Here is a 22,864-nt window from a genome sequence, read left to right as displayed (position 1 = left end):
TGTATATTTTTTTGTGTCTTCTCCAGCTATGAGAAACCTGGCTCCAGTTATCCACAGAATTTATACCTGATTTCTCAATCCTAGAATACAAACAAATTCATTTCAAATTGGTTAACTCATACCACCATGAAAAACAAACCTACTAGTTGAAGTACAGTGTTTAGAATTTATTTTTAGTTTGAATGTATATGGTCAAAAATACTATATTCAGAATTTACGTGTGTTATGTTCTTTACCTTTCTCTCCATCCTCTCCACTGCCCTCTTCCATCATCATCTGCATTGTAGGTCTGTTCATTCAAAAGAAGGTTTGGTTCTTTGGTTTCTGTCTGTATTCCATTTGAGATTTTTTTACCTCCATTTTACAAGTCCACTCATTTTAAATATGTGAAACAATAGGATTCAAAAAGTCAGAATGATACAAAAATGTCAAATGTGAATGTTTTTACTATATTTCTTTCTCCACAAAAGGAAGCATGGTATAGATTTTTTAATGTTTTGTTTTATTTACTTAAAAATCTATCCTTTAGAGACCTTTCTCATTATTTTTATAGACTGCAACATACTATATTATGTGAATGTGGATTATATACGAGCAATTTGCTTCTAGTATTTTGCAGTTGCAAACAGTGCTTCAAAGAATAGCCTTGTGTATATGGATTTTCACATTTTTGAAAGTTATCTGCAGAATAGATTCCTACTGTTAGGATTTCTGAGTGAAAAGATAAGTGCATATGTAATTTGTATTGTTGAAGGAGCATGGTTAGGGTAAATTCCTAGACATGGGATTGGTGAGTCATATATAGGTTTGTTAGTGTTGTCAAATTCTCTTTCAAAAGAGCTGTGCCAGTTGGCGTACCCCTCATCAGTAAATTAGAGTCCCTATATTCCTACGGCTTTTCCTACAGAAAAGGGAAATACTTTTTAATTTTTGTCAATCTGATAGGTGAGAAATTCTGTTGTCATGTAGTTTTAGCTTGTCTTTCTCTAGTTATGAGTGAGGTTGTATATGTCTTTTATACTATGCTTATATTTATCTTTTGATACTGTCTGTTCATTTTTATTCTACCTCCTTTTCTATAGGACCTTTGATCTTTATTTCTTCCATTTAAACAGTTTTTTATTAAGGATAGTAATCCTGTGTTGCAAATATTATCTTCCTGTTGGTCATGGAGATGTGATTTTGAAGAAAAGCACTTTTTTTTTTTAACATTTATTCATTTTTGAGAGACAGAGTGTGAGTGGGGGAGGGACAGAGAAAGAGAGAGAGACAGACAGACAGACAGACAAAATCTGAAGCAGGCTCCAGGCTCTGAGCTGTCAGCACAGGACCTGACAACAGGGCTCAAACTCAGTAGACCACAGATCATGATCTGAGCTGAAGTCAGACGCTTAACCAACTGAGCCACCCAGGCACCCCTGAAGAAATGAACTTTAAGTATAAAAACACAAAAAGTAAAAAGATGGAGTAGGGAATAACACTATCAGAGAAGTTAGACTTTAGTACAGGAAATATTATTAGAGATAAAGAAACACATTTTATTATTACAGAAGAGATAATGTATCATCCCAAGTCTGTATAAGTCTAAATATCAGAGTTTCCAAATACATGAAGAAAACATAAATGTTTTTTGTTCCAAATATTTGTTCCAAGTAAATGAAAAAAACAGAAATGAAGGCAAATTCACAATTATAGTTGGAGATTTCAAAATTCAGCTGTCAATAAAATAAACAGAAAATCAGTAAAGGTATAAAAGACTTGAACAACACTATCAACCAGCTTAACCTTGTAGGTATTTTTCTTCATAGATATTTATTGAACACTTCACCCAGCAATTGCAGATTATGTTCTTTAACACAGCAGAATTAAAATAGAAATCACTAACAATTTGGGAAATTTTTAAAATTGAAATTAAAGCCTATGACAGAATTCAACATCTATTCATAATTAAAAACACTGAGCAGACTAGAATTTCCTTGGTCTGATAAAGACCATCTGTGGAAAAACAACAGTTAACATGTTTCTTATGGTAAAAGATTCAGTACTTTCTTTCTATTGAGAACAAGACAAGGATGTCCACTTTTATTTCTCTCCAGTATTGTACTGGATGTGCTAGTCCGTACATTAAGGCAAAAAATAGAAATAAGAGACATCATCTGGAAAGGGAGAAATGTGTTTGTCTATAAATAATATGATTGTGTGCATAGAAGATCCTAAAGAATATACCCAAAAAGCTTTGAGAATAAGTTAATTTAACAAGATTGAAGGATATATAGTACTTTTCTATATTCTAAGTGAAAAAGTAAAATGTTATATAAAAATGCCATTTACAGTAGCCTCAAAACATGTTACATACTTCAGGATGAATTTACAAAAAAAAAAAAAAAAAAAAAAAAACACCCAAAAAACAAAAAAACACCAAACTTTGAAACCCGTACACTGAAAACCATGTGGGAATTAGGAGCACCAACCCCCTGTCCAGTTGAGAATCCACTTATAATTTTTGACTTTCCAAAAACGTAACTACAGATAGCCTAATGTTGACCAGAAGGCTTATTGATAACATAAACAGTTGATTAACACATATATCATATGACCTGAGCTGAAACCAAGTGTCAGACACTCACCTTACTGAGCCACCCAGGTGCCCCCCCATTCTGTTTTCTTTTTGCTCCTCTTCTTGGATAATTCAAAATTACCTTTCAGTTCATTGATTCTTTCTTCTGATGGTCAGATCTGTTGCTGAAGCTCTCTGTTGAATTCTTCAGTCCAATTATTATATTCTTTATCTTTAGGATTTCTGTTTGGTTGTTGTTGTTTTTTTATAGTTTGTTTCTTTGTTGAACTTCTCATTTCATTCAGGCATTTTTTTTCTAATTCTGTTTAGTTACCTGTGTGTTCTTACAGAGACAGTTCTTTAGTCAGCTTAACTTGGGGTTCTTAATGAGTCAGCTGAAAGTGTCTTGAACAAGTGGGATTTACTATCCAGGTCGCTATTTGGCCAAGGATGCTTACTGAGCTCTGATGTCAGCAGGGGCACTGGCTGGGAATGGTTAGATAGGACTGCTGACTTAGTTCCCTGTCCATGCACAGCTAGAACATGGCCTCCACAGTGCTTGGATTCTCTGCCCATGTTTCTTGGTTGGGCAGGACTGGGTGCTATACTCAGCAGTTAGGCAGGACTATGAATTTGTTTCCCTGCCTGTATGGGGCCCTAAAACAGGCTCCCTAGCAATTATGACTTGATGGCTGGGGACCTGAATCTAGCAAGCTGCCCACCAAGCTCTCTGGCCAGATGGGGCCACCACTTCAGCTCTGCACACGAGCTAAGCCACTGGCTGGGTTCTCTGCTCAATTGTCCTTTTAAGCAGGGCTGCAGGTTAAGCTATGCAGCTTCCCAGATGTTCTGGTTAGGTTTCCTGGTTGCGTGGGGTGGAAGTTATATTCAACCCTAAACAGATCTTTTAATTTGCTTCCCAGCCCAGGTTGGGCTATAGAACAGGCTTGTGGCAGGTGTGGCTCATTGGGTAGGGATCTAAATCATGTGGAATTGTCCACCAAGCTCCCTGGCCAGACGGGCCGGTGGCTTGACTTTGCAGTTGGGCATAGCCACTGCCTAGGATCTCCACTTGGGTGTCATTGCTAGGAGGAGTGTGGTCTGTCAAGATCCAAGCACTGGTTGCTGTACATCCTTCCCTCCCTTGCATCCCAATCTGATCTCCAGTGGTCAAGACCCACAGGTTCACTCCTGCAGATTCCCCCAGTGGTCCCCTTGTGACAAGACCCAAGTGGGCCTTCTGGGAAGCAACCCATAACACTGAGGAAGCTGGACATCCACCTTGGTCTATATCTTTCCCACTGGAAAAACTGTAGGCCCAGGGTACTCTCTTAGTGTGGTTCTGTTCCTGCCTTGGAGAGGTGATGTGGTCAGAGTGTAGCCATTCCTCTTACCTTTCTAATGTAGTCCTTTTCAGTCTCTGTGGTCCAGGAGGGTTCTTCAGCCTCACTGCTGTGTTCTGGGATTTTCACAATAAGTGCCGTGTCCATGGATAGTTGCAGGTTGGTCTTCCTGTGAAGGGTGCTACAGTTAGCAACAACTTGAGTCACTGTCTCAGTGACATCACTCCCCAAAAGACAACATTTATAATAAGAAAAGGAGGAACAGGGAAAAGATATTCACAGTACACATATTTGACAAAGGGCATGTTATCTAGAATAGGTGAAGACCTCTTATAACTCAGTAAGACAAACACCCCTGTTAAAAAACTTTGAATAGACACTTTACAAAGGAAGATATCTAACTGAACAATAAATAAATGAAATGATATTCAACATTATTAGTCTTCAGAGAAATGAAATTTAAGCTAAAATTTATAATTATGTGATTTATTTTAAGTCACTGTTTTTCAGCTGTCTCTAATAAGAATCATATTTGAGGGGCGCCTGGGTGGCTCAGTCGGTTGAGCGTCCGACTTCGGCTCAGGTCACGATCTCACGGTTCGTGAGTTCGAGCCCCGCGTCGGGCTCTGGGCTGATGGCTCAGAGCCTGGAGCCTGCTTCCGATACTGTGTCTCCCTCTCTCTCTGCCCCTCCCCCATTCATGCTCTGTCTCTCTCTGTCTCAAAAATAAATAAACATTAAAAAAAAAATTAAAAAAAAAAATCATATTTGAAACTATTTTAAACTGTTGATGACTTTGAAAATTTTATATGTTAAGGTACTTTTCCCCTCTTATTTCTGCTTGCAGTACTTATTGTGGATCAAGATGCAAAAGAGTAGTAACCAAATGTGAGAATATAACTGGTTTCTGGGTTTTTTCTAGACTTAAGGAATCACATTCTGGAGGTGGGGCTCTGGAATCTGCATTTCTACAAGCGTTCTAGATGATTAAGAAAGATACAGGTAGACCACAGAGCATTCTTTAAGAAGTACTGGGCCAAAGAGTACCTTTTGTTTAGGTACTAATTGCCTTTAGGAAAACATTTTAAATTTCCTGGTTTAAACAAATTCCCAAAGCTCCAAGAAGGCTTTATTTGCTTCATTTGGGAGCTACCTGCTTAACTTGGACCTCACAGTCCACCAAGCAACATAGACCATGTCTCACAAGAAAGATTTTTTTGTATCTTCTCAGTTGTTCCCTTGCTTGAAGTCAGAAAATAGTCCTTATGCATCTCCTTATCCCCACATACATAATAAAGGGAATAAAAATATTTGAGACTTTGAGAACAAATACAATCACTGTAGGAAGCATAAAATCATCCAATATGCTATTATGTCTCAGTCTGTTTCTTTGAAATTGGCAAAGAATACCATTTTTTACATTGCCTTTGCCCCAATTTATTTTTCAACATTAAAGACTTGCAAACATTTGCTTTCTGTTAATAAAACGCTAAACAATGTCATGCCCTTTTAAAAAAAGCATAGTAGTGGGGCGCCTGGGTGGCTTGGTTAAGCGTCCAACTCCGGCTCAGGTCATGATCTCATGGTTTGTGGGTTCGAGCCCCGCATTGCGCTCTGTGCTGACAGCTCAGAGCCTGGAGCCTGTTTCAGATTCTGTATCTCCCTCTCTCTCTGCCCCTCCCCCACTCGCACTCTGTCTCCCTGTCTCAAAAATAAATAAACATTAAAAAATTTTTTATTATTTTTTTATTTTTTTGACAGATAGAGACAGAGCATGAGCAGGGGAGGGGCAGAGAGAGAGGAGACACAGAATCGGAAGCAGGCTCCAGGCTCTGAGCTGTCAGCACAGAGCCCGACGCGGGGCTCAGACTCACAGGCTGCGAGATCATGACCTGAGCCGAAGTCAGACACTCAACCGACTGAGCCACCCAGGCGCCCCTAAAAGAAATTTTTTGAAATAAGCATAGTAGCAAACATTTCCGTCAGCTGTGGATACATGACAGCTATGTCATTGAATTTTGGGTTTTTTTTTAAATAAGATTATACCTGTGACAACTTGTGTTGTACCCACTCAAATATTAAACTGTTTCTTAGACATAAATCTGCTGTTGTTTTGAAAATACATGTTTGTTTATGAGGGAATCATCTTTATGTATTTTTCCCCTCTCATATTTTGTGAGAAATCTGTAAATAACAAATGTCAGACACCACTTCTGTGGAGCACTTTTTGGGAGGTCTTAGCCCACTCAAAGCATAAAAAATGAAAACAAGGGGCACCCGGCTGGCTCAGTCAGATAAACATCTGACTTCGGCTCAGGTCATGATCTCACATTTGTGGGTTCAAGCCTTGCGTCAGGCTCTGTGCTGACAGCTCAGAGCCTAGAGCCTGCTTCGGATTCTGGGTCTTCCTCTTTCTCAGTCCCTCCCTCACTTGCGCCCTGTCTCTCTCTGTCTCTCAAACAATAAAACATTAAAAAAAAATTTTTAATAAATTTTTAAAAAATGGAAACAAGTTCTAAGGATTTAAAAGGAAGAAATAGAATTGCCATTGCTTGCAGATGATTTGTCTACAGAGGTAATCAAAGATAGTGATCATTTTGGCAGCACAGGTAGTGACAGGAAAATCTAAGGGAATCTATAGACAAACTATTAGAATCAACTTGCCAAAGTGACTTGGGTATGAGATCAGTACACAAAAATCAGTAACTTTAAAAAATAAAAATGTAAAAAAAAGTCATTAACTTTTTTTTTAAGTCAGTAACTTTTTTATGGAAAGTAATAACCATATATATCCAGCAGCCTACTTAACATCTCATTTAGATAAGACATCTCAAATTTAAATGTCTAAAGCCATAAGTACTCTTGAACATCTAAACTGTCTATCCTTCCTCACTTCTTACCCACACCTCCTATGTCATGACTACATATCTGGTTTCTCAGGCCAAAATTTTAGAATTAAGTCATTCTTGATTTCTCTCCTTTCTCTCACGTTCCAAAACCAATCCATCAGCATGACCTATTGCCTTTACCTTCCAAATACATTCAGAAAAGAGCCACTTCTCGCCACACTGCCTCGCACTCCCACAGACCACTGCTACCATCATCCCCTCTTGTCTGGACTACTGCGAGACTCTCTTGCTGTCACTCTGGGGCTCCTACAGCATACAGCATCTAGAATTAACCTTGTCAGATGTGTCAGATCACGTCACTCCCTTGCTGAAAACACTACAGAGGCTTTTTGTTACACTTAGAATAAAATGCAGGCTCCTGAAAGGAGACGTGGCCTTTGTACTTCTCTGATCTCAGCTCCTACTTCCACCCCCTCCTTCCCGTCACTCTGGCCACTTCGGCCCTCTGTTCTTCAACATGCCAAGGTATGTCTCCTTTCTTCCCCCGGATCTCCACCACTCAGGTCTTGGCTGCAGCACCCCTCCTCACAGAAGGCTTCTCTGTTCCTACCGTGTTTGGTCTGCCTCTTTGTATGTCCCATCATTACCTTGTAGGTTCTACTTTTGTCTCCCCTACTGGGATGTTAGTGCAATGAGAGCAGGCTCTTTGCCTTGTTCCCATAGCACTGGCCACTAGACAGCCCCAAGCATTCACTACCTTTGTGTTGAGTCAGTGGGGGTGTGCATGTTTTTTGTTTTTGTTTTTGATCTTACCTGACCACTTTAGATGCTTCCATTTGCAACTTGGGGAATAGATTCTCATTTCTGTGAGAGAGAAAAAAAAAACAACTGTATTTTAATCTTCTTTATATTTCTAGCATCTAATACAGTCAATGTTTATATATATAAATTAATGACATATACATATGCTTCATGCATTATACTTTTCCCCCTTGATTGGATTAAGATTTTGTATGTTTGAGTTTCACACCCTTGAAACTGATGAGCTAGTCGGCATCCCTTGATTTAAAGGTGCCAGAGAGTATCCTTGTTATATCATGCCTAAGGACAGCAGAAATCAAAAGAGAGTAGATTCTTTACCTCTCACTGCAAGTGGCTCCTGTCTTGGGGGCACTTGTGCCTTCTTTGTTCCAGTGTCTTTAGATTTTTGCAAAGTAGGATCTTAGATTTTTTGTAAAGTAGAATCTTAAATTTGCTGTTTTCCTCCTTATTTGTGTTTTTCATCTTTTCTGTTCAGCATATGTAGAGGGATTATCAAGCTAAAAACTCTTAGACATTACTTTTAGCACATTGATTCTACTACTCAGACTATGTAATCTTTGCAGAGTTGAGTTAAAGCTAAATTTGCAACATATTCTCAATGTCCTTGTCTATTTCTAATATATTTCTAATGTATCATTTGAAGCTTGTGTTCTTGTGAATTATGGTAATGGAAATAAAGTCTTACAAAATGGTTTTGCTCTAACATCATTTCTTAAAATACAACAGAAAGATAAGCATTCACTATTTAGAAATGTTAGTGGCTTCCTGAATTTTTTACTTTCTCTGTGCTTAAACAGATGACTAGAGGCATGTGGACATCCCCACATCCTCCCGGTCATTTCTATATTGCATCATTGTTAGGGCGTGTCATGGTGATGTTTAGGAGGTTTGCTGTTCAGAAATCTGTTTTGGTGACAAGTTCTAGTATCAAGTGGGATAGTTAGAAATGATATTCATATATTTAGGCTAAGATGTTATAGATCAATGTGTTCCAAACTCTCAAATGAAAAAGCTATTTCAGTTCCTAAAACTTTGTCCCCAAATTCATTTTTGTTTAGTTCCTTTGACACTCTTGTTACAATGTGATTGTGGTTTTTGTCTGTATACTGTATTGTCTGCCAAGGATGTGTAGTTGTGTTGACTATTTATTGTTCATTGTGCATGTATCAAAAAATACAAGTGAACATATTTAGATATGTTGGTGTCAACTATATCAACCAAATAAATTTCAACATTGAATCTACTTGAGCATTTTCTGCTTTCACATACCTTTGAATAGGAAAAATACTCCCTTTTCTTCATTTTTTAAAATGTACATTTCTTGATTTCATCTAATAAGAAAAGTAATGCACAATCCTGATAGGACATTAGACTCCATTTTTCCTAAAGATGACAGTCTCCTTCCGTCAAATATAAGAGATTTAAGGAAACATGGCATGTATTTTGATCTTCATAAAAGAGTTCATTATTTTCTAACTAACAGTGAGTTTTCTCTCTACAGTAAAATTGTCTTTGAGTATGTTCTCTCATCCTAGAGTGGACCAGAATGGAGACTAATGAACCATTCTGAGATTATTAGGGCACAAGCAGTATTTGTGGCGACACCTGAGGGCAGGGAGAGGAGGTCGGCATACAACACCAAAATGGTTAGGCTCAAACACCGAGTATTCTTACTTAGAAAGTATTCTTTCTTGTGACAGAATTCAAGTATCTGACTTCAGTTTGGGGATATATATTTTAAAGAATTATTTCTTACGCTGTTTTCTTTTTACTTACAGTATATCTCTGTACCGGGGTAATTGCAGACCTATACGATTTGAGCCACCAATGCTGGATTTCCATGAACAGTAAGTTTAAAATTTTCAGACCATAGTTTCTCATTAAACTATTATTTGTATTTTATGCATGCATTTGTCTTGCTTTTCACCCATGTTGTCTCTATGAGAAAGTTACATTCTCAAGTCGTCAAGGAAACCGTGTTGTTGAATATGGTTTGAAAATGGGAAGCAAGTATCTATTATGAGTATTAACTTCTGAAGTTTGAAAGATAACTACCTATAGAGTCCCTGGTTCAAAGGATCTTATATTCAGGAGCTGCATGAAACTTTTAGGTTACTTTTCTGATTAGCACTTTATCTCCACTTTTATTATTTAAGTTTTCCATGTGGATATAGAAAGATACAGTATTTATTTGTTTGCATGTGCTTTTAAAGTGCAAACTTCTATATATCACCAAATAAATATTATCAGTAACCCAAAAGGACAAACAAAAGAAAATCCTGCAGAGAGTTGTAATTCAACCACAGAATTGCTTCCTCAAACCAGATTTCTGGCTTCCCTTCTACCTCTGCGTATCAGGTTTTGCACATCTCAGATACACTGAGGAGAAGACAAGTCTTCATCTGTATTTGGTTCCAACCTAATTTAGCAAGTAGATAAAGAGAATATCTTAGTGATATAACTGCTAGAGTAATGACACTCTGGTAAGCTAGGAGAAAAAAAGAATTTGAAAGGTAAGTGATAGAGAAACTGTATGTAGATCTCTTTTGATTCAGTTAATGAAATTTGTAATTTTCTTTAGTGTTGTCAAAACTGTAATTAGTCATTTTTTATTATAGTAAACACATTAGGTTTGAATAATTTATTTCCAATCTCAAACCTGGAATAATCAAATACACTAATTATATTTGTGTAGAACCATGTTAGAGTAGTTAGCATTAATAGTAAGATATCTGATAGCAGCCGCCATCTTCTAAGGAGATTATATTCTGACACAGATCATGGATTTGGGTGGTGGGAGTGCACAGAAAAGTTCGTGTGATTCTTTGGGCATTTCTAGATGGAATCAATATTTTGGAATAGTCATTATGTAAGCAAAATTGACTTCTGGGGTGTCTGGGTGGCTCCGTTTAAGCATCTGACTCTTGATCTCAGCTCAGGTCTTGATTTCAGGATCATGAGTTCAAGCCCCATATTGGGCTCCACACTGGGTATGGAGCCTACTTAGAAAAAAAAAAATTTGACTTCTGGGTGTTAGATTTAAAGACCATAATGTTCTGGGATGCCTGGGTGGCTCAGTTGGTTCAACGCCCAACTCTTGATTTCTGCTTAGGTCAAGATCTCACAGTTCGTGAGATAGAGCCCACATCAGGCTCTGCACTGACAGCACAGAGCCTGCTTGGGATTCTCTCACTCCTTCCCTCTCTGCCTGCCTCTCTCTGTCTCTCTCTGTCTCTCTCTCTCTCTCTCTCTTTCAAAATAAATAATAAACATTTAAACAAAGAAAGGACCATAGTGTTTAGATAGGAAACACATCACTATCATTTCTTATAAAAACAGTTTAGGTACAATGTCGAGATTGCAAGGAACATAAAGTAGAGCCTTAATCCATTCATAGTAATGTGTCACCCACAGTCTCCTTCTGTCAGATGTAAGAGATTTAAAGAAATATGGCACATACTTTGATCTTCATAAAAGAGTTCATTATTTTCTAACAGTGAGTTTTATCTCTACAGTAAAATTCTCTTTAAGTATGTTCTCTCATCCTAGAGTGGACCAGAACAGAGACTAATGAAGAAACATTCTGATATTAGGGCATGAGCAGTATTTATAGTGATGCATGAGGGCAGGGAGAGGAGGTCAACCTACAACACTGAAACTATTAGTCTCAAGCACCAGGTATTCTTACTTGGAAAGCTTAACAGTAACTATTCTGGAGAGATCTTGTCAAAAGTTATATCCAGCCCTTTTCACTTTATATAATTTGTTTTTTTAGAGAGTTTTATAAATTGTATACATCACTTGAGATAAAGACATTTTCAGCTGTACAAAATGCCTAAATAGAAATTAGGAATTCCTGTTCCAAATTCTCTCTCCCTGGATCCTTTAAATAATGCCCCATCCCTGAAATAGGAGAAATTGAGATAATGTCACACAGGATTCTGGACTAGTGATTTTAACCTTTTTTTGACCATGGGATCTTTTGAGGACTAGATGAAAGCTGTGAACCTCTTCCTTTCTCTCTCCAAACTCACACAAAGACACACAGTTGTATACAAATGGCATCTTGCACACAGGTTCAGGGATTTTCTAGACATCCCTCTCAAGGTCCATACCAGATCCTTCAGAGCTAGTGAGGAATTCCTGTTCTAGGCCACAGATTATTAAATCACCACCACAGAACTTACTGGGATTTTGCTTATTATGCTAGCAGTGCACGTCCACTGTAGTAAACTTAGAAGATACTTACCAAGGGAAAGAAGAAAATAAAAAATTACCAACAGTTCAGCCCCTCAGAAACATTAACATTGAACTTTTATAGCTCAAGTCCTTTTTCCATACCTCTATATTTATTTATCGAGTCACAAAAAACATAACCATATTTTCTGAACACAAACTGTTTTATAACCTGCTTTCTAAACATAATACAGTGTATTTTCTTCTTTATTCCATTGAATTATCTGTTACTTTATTTTATGGTATTAAAGGACATTAAATTGTAAGGATAGATCTGTTAAATTCATTTATTTTTTTTATATTGTTTTAAGTTTAATTCTTACCAGTGCTGAAGCTAATGATTTAAATACAACATGACTATATCCTCAGGAGAAAGTCCTAAGAATGGAGTTGTAAGATGAAATGATATGCAGAATATAAAGGTTTTCAATTAATATTTAGGCTAGAGAATAATTTGGTGTCATGCACAAAGAGAACTGGTAAGAATAAGTGAATTAATGTGTGACTAGAGAGGAAATAGATGGGATTTCCTTAAGAGCCTGGAACTGAAATCTCATGAGCTGAGAGAAAGTGTGGAAGTTTATTGAAAGTGTGTGAGTGGACAGGTGAACTCCAGTGCAAGCAAGGCTCAGGCAATACAGTGAAGAAAATTATATGAAGCCTAGCATGAGGTCCTAGGTATAGCACAGGAAATGAATATAGTAGGTATACTAGACTATTCCCTAAGCCAGCAAATTTACATGCTACTCCCACAATAGTGGAAAGGAAAAAAAAAAAAAAAAGCCATTCTACCATTTTAAACTTCTCTTTGTCCAGTCTGAGAGCACTGAATGGAGTTTGTTTTTTCTCACAAAGGTAGAAGTGGATCTGTAGAAGTAGGAGTTGGGGGCAGATGTGAACACATGTATATTAGGGTTCAGTCAGAGTTTTTATATGACTGTGTGAGTACATATATGTGTGGAGTTTTTATGAGGAATTGGTTTATACAGTGTGGTAACTGGTTAAGCCCAAAGTGTACAGGGGCAAGCAGTCAGGAATGGAAGATCATGAGTAGTCTGGAACCCCAGGGGCAGGAACTTAAAGCTTGATATCCACAGGCAGGTTCTCAGGGAAGATGCTGAGGAAGCAGAACAATTGCAGATCCATCTGTTATTTGGAGTCTCTTAGGTAAGGCCTAATCTCTCTTTGAAAGGGCTTCCAACTAGTTAAAAGAGGTCTACATAATCTCTCTTGTAATTAATTTGAAGTCAGCTGCTTAGGGACTTGAATTATCTCTGCAGAGTCCCTTCCCAGCAGCGCCTACATTGGTATTTGAGTGAATAACTGGGAGAGGGTATATGTATGCTACAAAATGGCGGCTGCCTCCCTTCCATGTTCCAGCTCTCAGGAGAGAGCATCACGTGGAACCTACCCTACGCAGAAATGTATGAGGGAATTCTGGGGACTATAGTTCAGCCCACTCCAGTTCATAGACCACAAAGCCACCACATGGATGTAAACAAAGAGGTTACTAAATTTTGAATTTTGACCCTACAAGATTGCAGATAATGTGACTGGAAGAATTTGCCCAGCAGTTTAGAGCTAAGTTTCTTTTTATGAAACTTGAAAGTAGTTTTAGTACAAAGAGAATGAAGTTGTGTGTTTTCACTGCAGAAAGTAAATTTTCAGTGGGTTAGGAAGTAACTGATTGTTACTAAAGGATTTCAGGGAACAGATTTTTTTTTTCCACTCTAAAAAAGAGACTTAAGAAAGAAATACCTCTCTTCCATGCTGAATATTGTCTGCAGGCAATACCTGGGGTACTGTGGGAACCATGTTGCAATTAGGGGTGCTAGTCTAAGGATAGAGCCAGAAAAATTTGTCTGAAAGTGGAAAAGTGGAAAGAACTTGCGTCCTTGATTATAGTGTTGAATTAATCGACCCTGGAACTGCCCTACTTTAGGTCTTCTTGTTGGATAACACTAATCTTGTTTTTCTTGATCTCTTGTAGAGTACGTGGCACCGCTGACTTCTTCCTCCTTCTCAGATCTTTGTCGGCCTCTATCCTTGTGAACTCACTCTGTGTTTTTCTCCTGTGTCTAAAGCTCTTTTTTTGTAGTCTCTTTCAGGGTTCTGTTCCCTGTCTGTCCCCTAACTACAGCTGCTTCTCTTTCCTCAGCCCCTTTTAGCCAACTCCACGTTTTTTACGGGGTGATCTCTTCCATGCCCTTGGCATATGCCTATGGTTTCCCAATCTGTGTCTCGCCCCTCTCCCCCTACCACTTCCCTTGTGTTTGCAACAACACCTTAAACTCAGTGTGCCCTGCTTTTCTGTATTTCCAATCTCTGTGAATGGTACCAGTTAGTCACCAAAGCCAGAAATCCTGATGCTTTCTGGATTCTTTCCTTTACCTCAAAGCACTCCATCCCTTCCCTCCCCCCCCAAAATCCATTACCAGAATTCTATCAATTGTTCATATCTGCTTTTCTCTAATCTTGATTTCTCACCTTTCTCCTCTTAATTCAGGCCCTCTCATCATTTCTTATCTAGACTCTTACCACATGCCTGCCTTTTTTCAATTTATGATCTATACTATCAACAGAGAAATCTTTTTACTATCCAAATCTAACCATGTCATTTCCTGTATGCTTTCCCACAAAAAATCCTTTGATGGTTCCTGATGTCTTTAGGATAAATACTGAATTTCTCAATATAAAATCTGTCCTTTACGTTTCTCCTGTACGACCCCACCCTAAACCACCCCTGTGGAGCACTACTTACCATTTCCTGAAGTAACTGGGCTTTCCAAGCTCAGGCATGTTGTACATACTTTGAGTCTCCCCTGTAAAAAGAATTCTGTGGACACTTTCATATAATAAAAAAAAAAAAAAAAAAAAAAAAAAGGAGAAAGGACAGGTAATAAATGTGCCCTTAACCTAAATTCAAAAATAAATATTTTTGCCATATTTACTTCATATTTTTGCCCATTTTAAATCATTTGAGAGTAGTGGACATAATGCCATTTTACTCCAATACTCTTGAGCACACATTTCCGTATATAAGAACATGCTACATAGCTATAGTAGTATTACTTGTAAGAAAATTAACAGTAGTTACCGGGTGCCTTTAATCCCTCTGTTTTGGTTAGTGCTGTAGTTGTTTGGTTCTAAGTAATAGAAATCTGACTGAAACTACAGAGGCAAAAATGAACATATATTGGAAGGAATACTGAGGACTGTAATATATCTGCAGAAAGGTCAGAGATACAGCTATGACCCAGAGACAACAGGATCCATGTTATCACACCGCCAGAGGTCTTCTCTCAGTCTTGTATCTCTGCCCCACTCTGTATTGGCTTATTCTCTCCCACTGCCAATATCTTTTTCCTATGACGATGAAAACAAATCCACTGACTGCTCTTCAGACCTATATTCTGTAGCCTCCCTCTATCACCACATTCATAGCTTCTTTTCCCTTAGTTTGAAAAATCTCAAGAGTAGCACACTGATCACCTATGGTTAGATCATGTATGAACCCCACCAGACAAACAAGGAGAGTATTTGATAGTGAACATGCCTTCCAGGTGTTGTCCCTATGTTTATAAGGGTTTCACCCAGTGCAGAGAAATCATACAATGGGCAGATACTCCAGTTGGAGTCCACTACAACCTCCTTGGCCTGTTGAATCCCTAATGACCTTTAGTACTGTAGAGTACTCCTCTTCTCTGTACAGCAAGCCTTCCCCAGCCTGCCTAGCAGAGGTCGAAAGTGCCTTCTGTCTGCTTCCATGGTGTTGTGTTCACCTCACAGAGGTGGGATGGATCCCGACCCAAAGTTTGGGTCAGCTGTCAAGACTGATAATGTCACATGCACACACACCAAGTTTATTATATTCACAGAATGAAGCATGCAGGGTGGGCTCCCCAGCAAGTCTGAAAAATGCCCTTTAGAGTGCAGAGAAAGGAGACTAGCTTGGCTTTTATTGGCAGGAAGGAGTTGGTGAGGCTGGGGCAAACTTGCAAAGTTTGAACTTCTCACTAGATCCGAGAGAGAGAGAGAGAGAGAGAGAGAGAGAGAGAGAGAGAGAGAACTGGCTTTCTTATCTGCTTGCCCAGGTGTGGGATGTAATCAAACATCAGAAATGAAATTAGAGTCTTCATTACTCATGACATCTACTGACTTATGTCAGTGTGCTGGGTTTTGCTCTAATTGTCTGTTTAGATGTCTGTTTCCCTGCTAGACCAGGCTGTGAAGATAATTTACCTATTTATTTTTGTGTCTCTCGTACATGTTACACACTCAACACTTCTGAAAAATTTTATTTTAGAAAGAGAACATGAGTGGGAGAGAGGGGCAAAGGAGAGAGAGAGAGAGAGAGAGAGAGAGAGAGAGAGAGAATCCAAAGCAGGCTCCACGCTCAGTACAGAACCCAACACAAGGCTTGATCCCACGGCCCTGGGATCATAATCTGAGCCAAAACCAAGAGTTGGACGCTCAACCCAATGAGCCACCCAGGTGCACCACACTTAACACTTACATATGGTACATTATCTTATTTTTAAAAAATTTTTTTAATGTCTATTTTTGAGAGAGAGACAAAGACAGAGCACGAGCCAGGGAGGGGCAGAGAGAGAGGGAGACGCAGAATCTGAGGCAGACTCCAGGCTCTGAGCTGTCAGCACAGAGCCTGACATGGGGCTCGAACCCACGAACCATGAGATCATGACCTGAGCTGAAGTCTGATGCTTAACCGACTGAGCCACCCAGGTGCCCCTTCAGTAAATTAAGTCCAGCAAGATTGCCTATTGATTTCTTGATTTCAGTTAACTTAATTTTACATTCTCAAGTGATTTTGTCAGACTACAATGAATATTTGTTACACCTTTTCTACTTGATCCGGCAGTGTACTGACTTAATGCCCATGCTGGAAATGTTTCATTGTCTTGATATGTATAGCAATAATTCAAGGACTTGAGAAGAATATCCTTAACAGAACACTTTACAGTATTTTTCCAAAAAAGTGTAAGTAGTTATCATTGCTTACTACCTTGACTCACACACTGAAGTTTTGCCTTGTATGTTTTCTGTGACCTATTTCCATTGCTTGTGGTCATTTTTGGCAAATCGGTTTTAAAACACCCTTTGCAGTATCTGGAACAACTTTCAATTGGATAGAATTTACCATTCCAAGTTGTATCTGATGGTCATCCAGGGCTTCCAGGAGAGTTTCAGGCCTCTTAGCAAGGATGCCACTCTAGTACCCTGGCTGCTTTCTAGACCCCCCTGTAACTGACTCCTCTCACTACTTTGCTCATTCCTACTGCCCTCTAGAGCTTCTTTCGTAGTAAATCATGTTAACTTTCTTCAAAAATAGGCTTTCTTTGTTTTCATCTATTACATTTCAATTGATTCTGTAATTCTACCTCTTTTCCCCTCTCCCCTTCCTTCCCCCCATCTCTCTATTAACAGTTAGTTGGAACAGTCTGGGCATGGCCACCTCCCCGCATCCCTCTGCACCCCCCTCAGTTATTTATGCCAGTGCTGTTAAATATTTTTCTGTTTCCATAACAACAACTTTTTTCAAACATTTCTTGCAGAGTGCAGAAAGATGCTTTGGGTGGAAACTTGGTTTGCTGAGTTCTTTGGTTTATGTAATTATTAAGTACAGAAAATCTTGATTTCAAATCTAAAGCTTAAAATGGAGACCTAATGGCTTGAAGAAAAATGGAAACTGTTGCTTAAAATGGAGGTCTTTATTTTCAAGTTAAATTCAGTTCTTGAAAGGTGTTTCTTCCAGTCACTTTTTCATAGTCCAGTAAAATCAGGTAGGTTCTCTTCTAAAGAGATGTTTGGTGCCTTTTAGCTTTTCAAGTTTCTAACTATTCCACCAACAGCCCCCTCAGCCCTCAATCTAAAATGTGCTTAAGAAGATGTTCAGATTTTGTGGTAATTGAGTGGTACAGAGTACTGCATATTGATTTGACCCAGTTTCCTGCCAAAAGTTGTGTTTGGTAGAGTGCTGTGTCACTGTCATTCATAAGGTTTGTCTGAGGGCACTTGCTCAGCCATTTCTTCAGCTGTTTCCTGGCATTGCGTTGTCTTTCTGTGGCATGGGAAACTTGCCATTGACCACAAAATTGCAGCTTACTTTTCAAGCCAGTCTCTAGTTCATAACTTCTTCTTCCTAATTCTTTTGTGCCTCAGACTCTTCTGAAATATGGACAGTCAGTAGCTCTGCACAGACAGCACAGAGAACAGCTGTGTATTTGATTCCACTTGGTTTATCTATAAATAATTCACACTGTCCTCTTTGGCCCTCCTTTGGTCTTTGGAGTAGGTGACAATGGAAACAAACAGAACTGGCACTGTAAGCATTTGAAAATCTTTTTTTAATTTTAAAATCTTACTGTCTAGGAGCGCCCAGGTGGTTCAGTCGGTTAAACATCTGACTTTGGGTCAGGTCATGATCTCATGGCTCGTGAATTTGAGCCTCATGTCGGGCTCTGTGCTGACAGCTCAGCCTAAAGCCTGCTTCGGATTCTGTCTCTCTTTCTCTTTCTGCCCCTCCCCCGCTCATGCTCTGTCTCTCTCTGTCTCTCAAAAATGAATAAACGTTAAAAAAAAAAAATTTAAATCTCACCTGTCTAGCCAAGTGTCTCGCATGCTGTTTATGACGGGCAGAATTCTAAGATGGCCTCCCAAATTCCTGGCCTCCAGGGTGCACACACACACCTTCTCCCAGTCAAACATGAATCTAGATGTTGCTGTGAAGGATTTTGGAAATGTAATTAAGATCCCAAATCAGTTGGCCTTTAAAACAGGGAAATAATCTGTGAGGCTGAGATGATGTCATGAGCCCTCCACATTTGGCTGTAAGAGTCATAGACAGAAATGGCAGTGATTTCAAGAGAGGTGTTGATGTAAGGGAGTTTGTTGTGCCGGTTTTGGAAATGGAGAGGGCCATATGGCAAGAGACTGGGAGCAACCTAAATATCGCCAATAACCTGAATGAGCCTGGAAGATGTGTGAGTGAGACCCTGAGCAGATCAAGCAGTCATGCTGGGCCTGGACTTCTGATTTACAGACCTATAAGATAATAAATGGGTGTCATTTTAAGCCTCTAAGTTTGTGGTAATTTGCTGTGTAGCAGAAAACTAATTGTGCTGCTTATTTATTTACAAGTAAGCATGCATTAGTACTTGACCAGAGTTTTTCATGGTTTAGTGTGACTTCTCTTTTCAGTCTCCCATTTTATCATGGATTCTGTTCACAACTCCAAGGGAAGAGAAGAGAGGGAGAGGGAGGGGCAGGGGAAGCTGTTTTAATATGAAGTCTGTAAGCAGTTCTGTCCTAGGAGGACTCCTTCTGCTTCCTGTGGTGTGGACTGCCCAGAGCTGCAGGAAGCCTACTCTGTCCAAGCCTGCATAACTAGAGTGGCCTACTGATACCCTTCCTGAGATGTTCCCTCTGTTCTTGTTACTACTAACTTCTTTGAACAGCACGAGTAGATGACCCTTCTCCCCTGAGCAAAGATTCATTTCTGTAGGGTGTGTCATTTCCTCTTTGATCCCTGGAAGAAAGGGCAAGACCAGCCTCAGCAGCATTGCAAGTCAAGCATTCTGATCCACTCCCCCCTGCCAGGCTCCTTATGCCTCCAAGCTTGTTTCCTTACCCCGGAGTCCTCTCCTACAGAAGGCCATCTTCAGTCGTCTTCTTGAAGGATCCCCCAGATTACCCGTCTGTCTTATACCATGTCTTCTTTATCTTAACTGAGATTGATTACACTGAGGTCATTGGAGGGAAAACGGGAAGATCGAATTCATAGGGAGTGAATGACTGGTTGCCAGTCACCCTGCAGGACATTTGAATTGTGAAAGAGTGTAGTGGTAAACTTTCAGGATATAAGGACATTTTTGTTTCCGTGTACTGTTATTCTATTTACATATCTATATAAAGCTTGAGAAAAAGGAATTTTATCTTCCATGTTGTCTTTGTACAGCTCCCTGCAGCATCACACACAAAATTTGAGACCCCAGCTGGCTCTGTACCTATTTCCCTAACTGTTTCATGGTCCTGTGACCCCCACCTGCAATTGATGAGCCTGTTGGTTAAGGGGTCTAGCTCCCGAGAAAGTCTCGGGAGCAAGAGGAATTCCACTGAGTTTGAAGAGCTTCTGAGGGCGATCAGCTTCCTACTTCCTAACCCTAAATGTGTTGTTATAAGCCTCCTTCAGATACCCCTCTGCCCCTGCCTCAGGACCTAAGCCCTGGTTCTGCCTTTGGTTTTTTTTTCCTCACAGTTGGACTCTTAAGCCACAGAAAGATTGTAGACCTCATGGTGGCTGGACTGTAAGCCATGAAATTATTTTGGACCAGTCTTTTGCTTCTACATCCTTCCCACTTGTGACAAGAGTTTGTAGCATCTGCAGTGTTGAGCTCTCAGAAGGGAAATATGACTTGGTGTTTAGCCCTTAGAGGCACCAGAAAACATTAACCTCAACAAGAAAACTTCATGTCTCATTATAAAGAAATTCTCAAATGATGTGTAAAATAAACCATAGTGTAAACCATTAATCAAAACCTTTAAAATGGGTTAAGTGTTATAAAAGACAGCGAATAGTTCTTTACAAATTGGTAAACCTTATCTAGATGAACCTGACTTTTTTGTGTAATATGGAACAAGAGACTGTTATTCCATTGTAGAAAAGACAAAATGTTTAAAATAATCCAAGATTAGGGGCGCCTGGGTAGCTCAGTCATTTAAGCCTCCAACTCTTGATTTCTGCTCAGGTCATGATCTCACGGTCGTGAGATTGAGCCCCACTTCAGGTTCCACACTGAGTGTGGAGTCTGCTTAAGATTCCCTTCCTCTCCCTCTGCCCCTCTGTCACTTGCACTCTTTCTCTCTCTCAAAAAATAAAATTTTAAAAATGACAACATTTAAAATAATCCAAGATTAAAGTATAGACAAAGCTGCAAAAAAAATGAGTAAAGGGGTGGTAAATTGATTTTGATGTTGATTTAGATGATAAGGAATTTGAAAATCAGGTGAAATAATGTGACTATATTAAAAGTCAGATTCAATACATGAAATTCTGACCAACTTTTGACTTTAAGGATTTTGGAGAAAAAAAAAAGTGAAGCCCTAATGAGGACGTTAAACAGAAACCTTAAGGAAACAAACTAATCTTTCTACTTGGACAATAAAATGACCTTTGATTTTATTTATTGTAATGTTTAATTATAATACTTCTGTCCTGAGTTCTCTAATATTCTGTTTTGTGTAGCATTTGTTAAAGTACTTTTCAAATTGAATTCTTGGGAGATCATATTTAATATATGGGCTCTCTCTTGACTAAACAGGATTCAGCATCGTACAGTTATATAAGAATCACCTGTAAAAATAAGCCAACATCATGATAAAGCTGGCTTACATGTAGGCCTTCAGCAAATACCTTTTAACTCATTGACCTCAAGTAACAAAACCATCTTAACTGATGGTCACTCTAAACCAAAAAAAAAAAAAAACCTCCAAATGCTTTATTCTAGTTTTATATGGTGATGCTTAATAATTATAGAGTAGTATTGCTTTCCATAGTATTCTCATTACTTTACCATAACGCTGTTTACTTTTTTTCATGAAATATACACATAGAAAAATGCATAAAGTATATATGTAGTTTTACATATGCTACCCAGTCAGATATTATTATATATTTTTAGTTTATGTAATTATGTTTCAGTATACAGATACTGTGATATAGATCATTCTGGGGGGGGTTTTTTGTTGTTGTTGTTGTTGTTGTTGTTGTTTTGTTTTTTTTGGCTGTATTGAGATGTAATTAACATAACATTGTAAAAGTTTAGGTACACAACATATTGATTTGATATACTTACACATTACAAAATGATTAACATGGTAAGGTTAACACTGTCGTCACAGCACATAATTACCACTCTCTTTTGTGGTAAGAACATTTAAGGTTTTAGCAACTTTCAAGTACATAATACAGTATTAACAACTATAATCACTATACTGGACATTAGAACCCTAGAACGTATTCATCTTCTAACTAGAGGTTTGTACTCTTTGACCAACATCTCTCTCTTCGCTCCCCCCCCTTACCCCTGGTAGCCACCAGTGTTTGTCTTTCTCTGTCTAACTTCATTTAGCGTAATGCCCCCAAGGTCCATCCATGTTGTTGCAAGTGGCAGGATGTCCTTTCTTGTGGCTGAATAATATTCCATTGCATATAAGCATACCATATCTTCTTTATCCATTCATCCATTGACAGACACTTAGATTATTTCCATTCCTTAGCTATTGTGAGTAATGCTGCAGTGAACATAGGAGTGCAGATATCTCTTTGAGATCTTGTTTTCATTTCCTTTGGATATGGGAAGAAATAAGATTGCTGGATCATGTGGTAATTCTGTTATTAACTTTTGAGGAACCTCCATATTGTTTCCATAGTGGCTGCATAGTTCCTTCTTTTTCTTACCTTTTTAAAGCTTCATTTTTGTTAGATGTCCATCTGTTCTCTTATTTCTAACCATAGCAAAGAATCCACATTTTACCCATAACTCCTTCTTCAGTGGCTATACATATTATCTCTAATACCCTACCGCCACAAACAGCCCTGCAGTGAATACTCTTGCAGGTTCACTTAGGGACTTTCATGAGGATTTCTTTGGAATATAAGGCCAGGAGAGGAATGCATAGGTCATAAAGTGTGAGTACACTTCACTGTCTAGGTGTTGCCTGGTTGCTTTTGTGCTTATCTGTGCCTTCCTATATTTCCACATCCCCTGTATTTGTACTAATGCTTAACATCAGCCAACTTTCTGTTTTTGCTAGTTAAATAGGGATAATGTGGTACTTCATCATTAATTTTGTATTTCTCTGATTGCTATTAAGTTACAGTATCCATCTTTTTATATGCTTATTGGCCTTTTGGGTTTCCTCTTCTGTGAATTGCCTGTTCATATCTTTTGACCTTTTTCTTTCGGGATTCTTACTAACTTGTTAGAAATTCCTTTTGTAAGCTAGAAATAACTTTAAAGTCTAAAGATATATTT

General features: G+C 38.7%; 1 protein-coding gene and 1 long non-coding RNA gene across 2 annotated transcripts in view; one reads left to right on the top strand and one right to left on the bottom strand.

Annotated features, from left to right (window-relative positions):
• Positions 1-22,864, top strand: part of TMEM131 (transmembrane protein 131) — a 237,807-nt gene that overhangs the window by 102,759 nt on the left and 112,184 nt on the right. The window contains exon 4 of the mRNA XM_060608021.3: positions 9,350-9,418. Coding sequence (XP_060464004.2) covers positions 9,350-9,418 — 69 coding nt within the window. The remainder of the gene's footprint in view (positions 1-9,349; positions 9,419-22,864) is intronic.
• LOC132662576 (uncharacterized) lies at positions 1,415-14,932 on the bottom strand. The gene is made up of 5 exons (XR_009602607.3): positions 14,569-14,932; positions 7,563-7,613; positions 3,952-4,069; positions 2,700-2,900; positions 1,415-1,715 (listed from the first exon to the last, which is right to left on the bottom strand). It is a non-coding gene; the product is annotated as an uncharacterized LOC132662576 (long non-coding RNA).

This window comes from Panthera onca, chromosome A3 (genome assembly GCF_046562875.1).
Source record: "Panthera onca isolate mPanOnc1 chromosome A3, mPanOnc1 haplotype 2, whole genome shotgun sequence".
NCBI lineage: Eukaryota > Metazoa > Chordata > Mammalia > Carnivora > Felidae > Panthera > Panthera onca.
The sequence above is the reverse complement of the archived record's forward strand: the minus strand, read 5'-3'. Positions and strand labels throughout refer to the sequence as shown.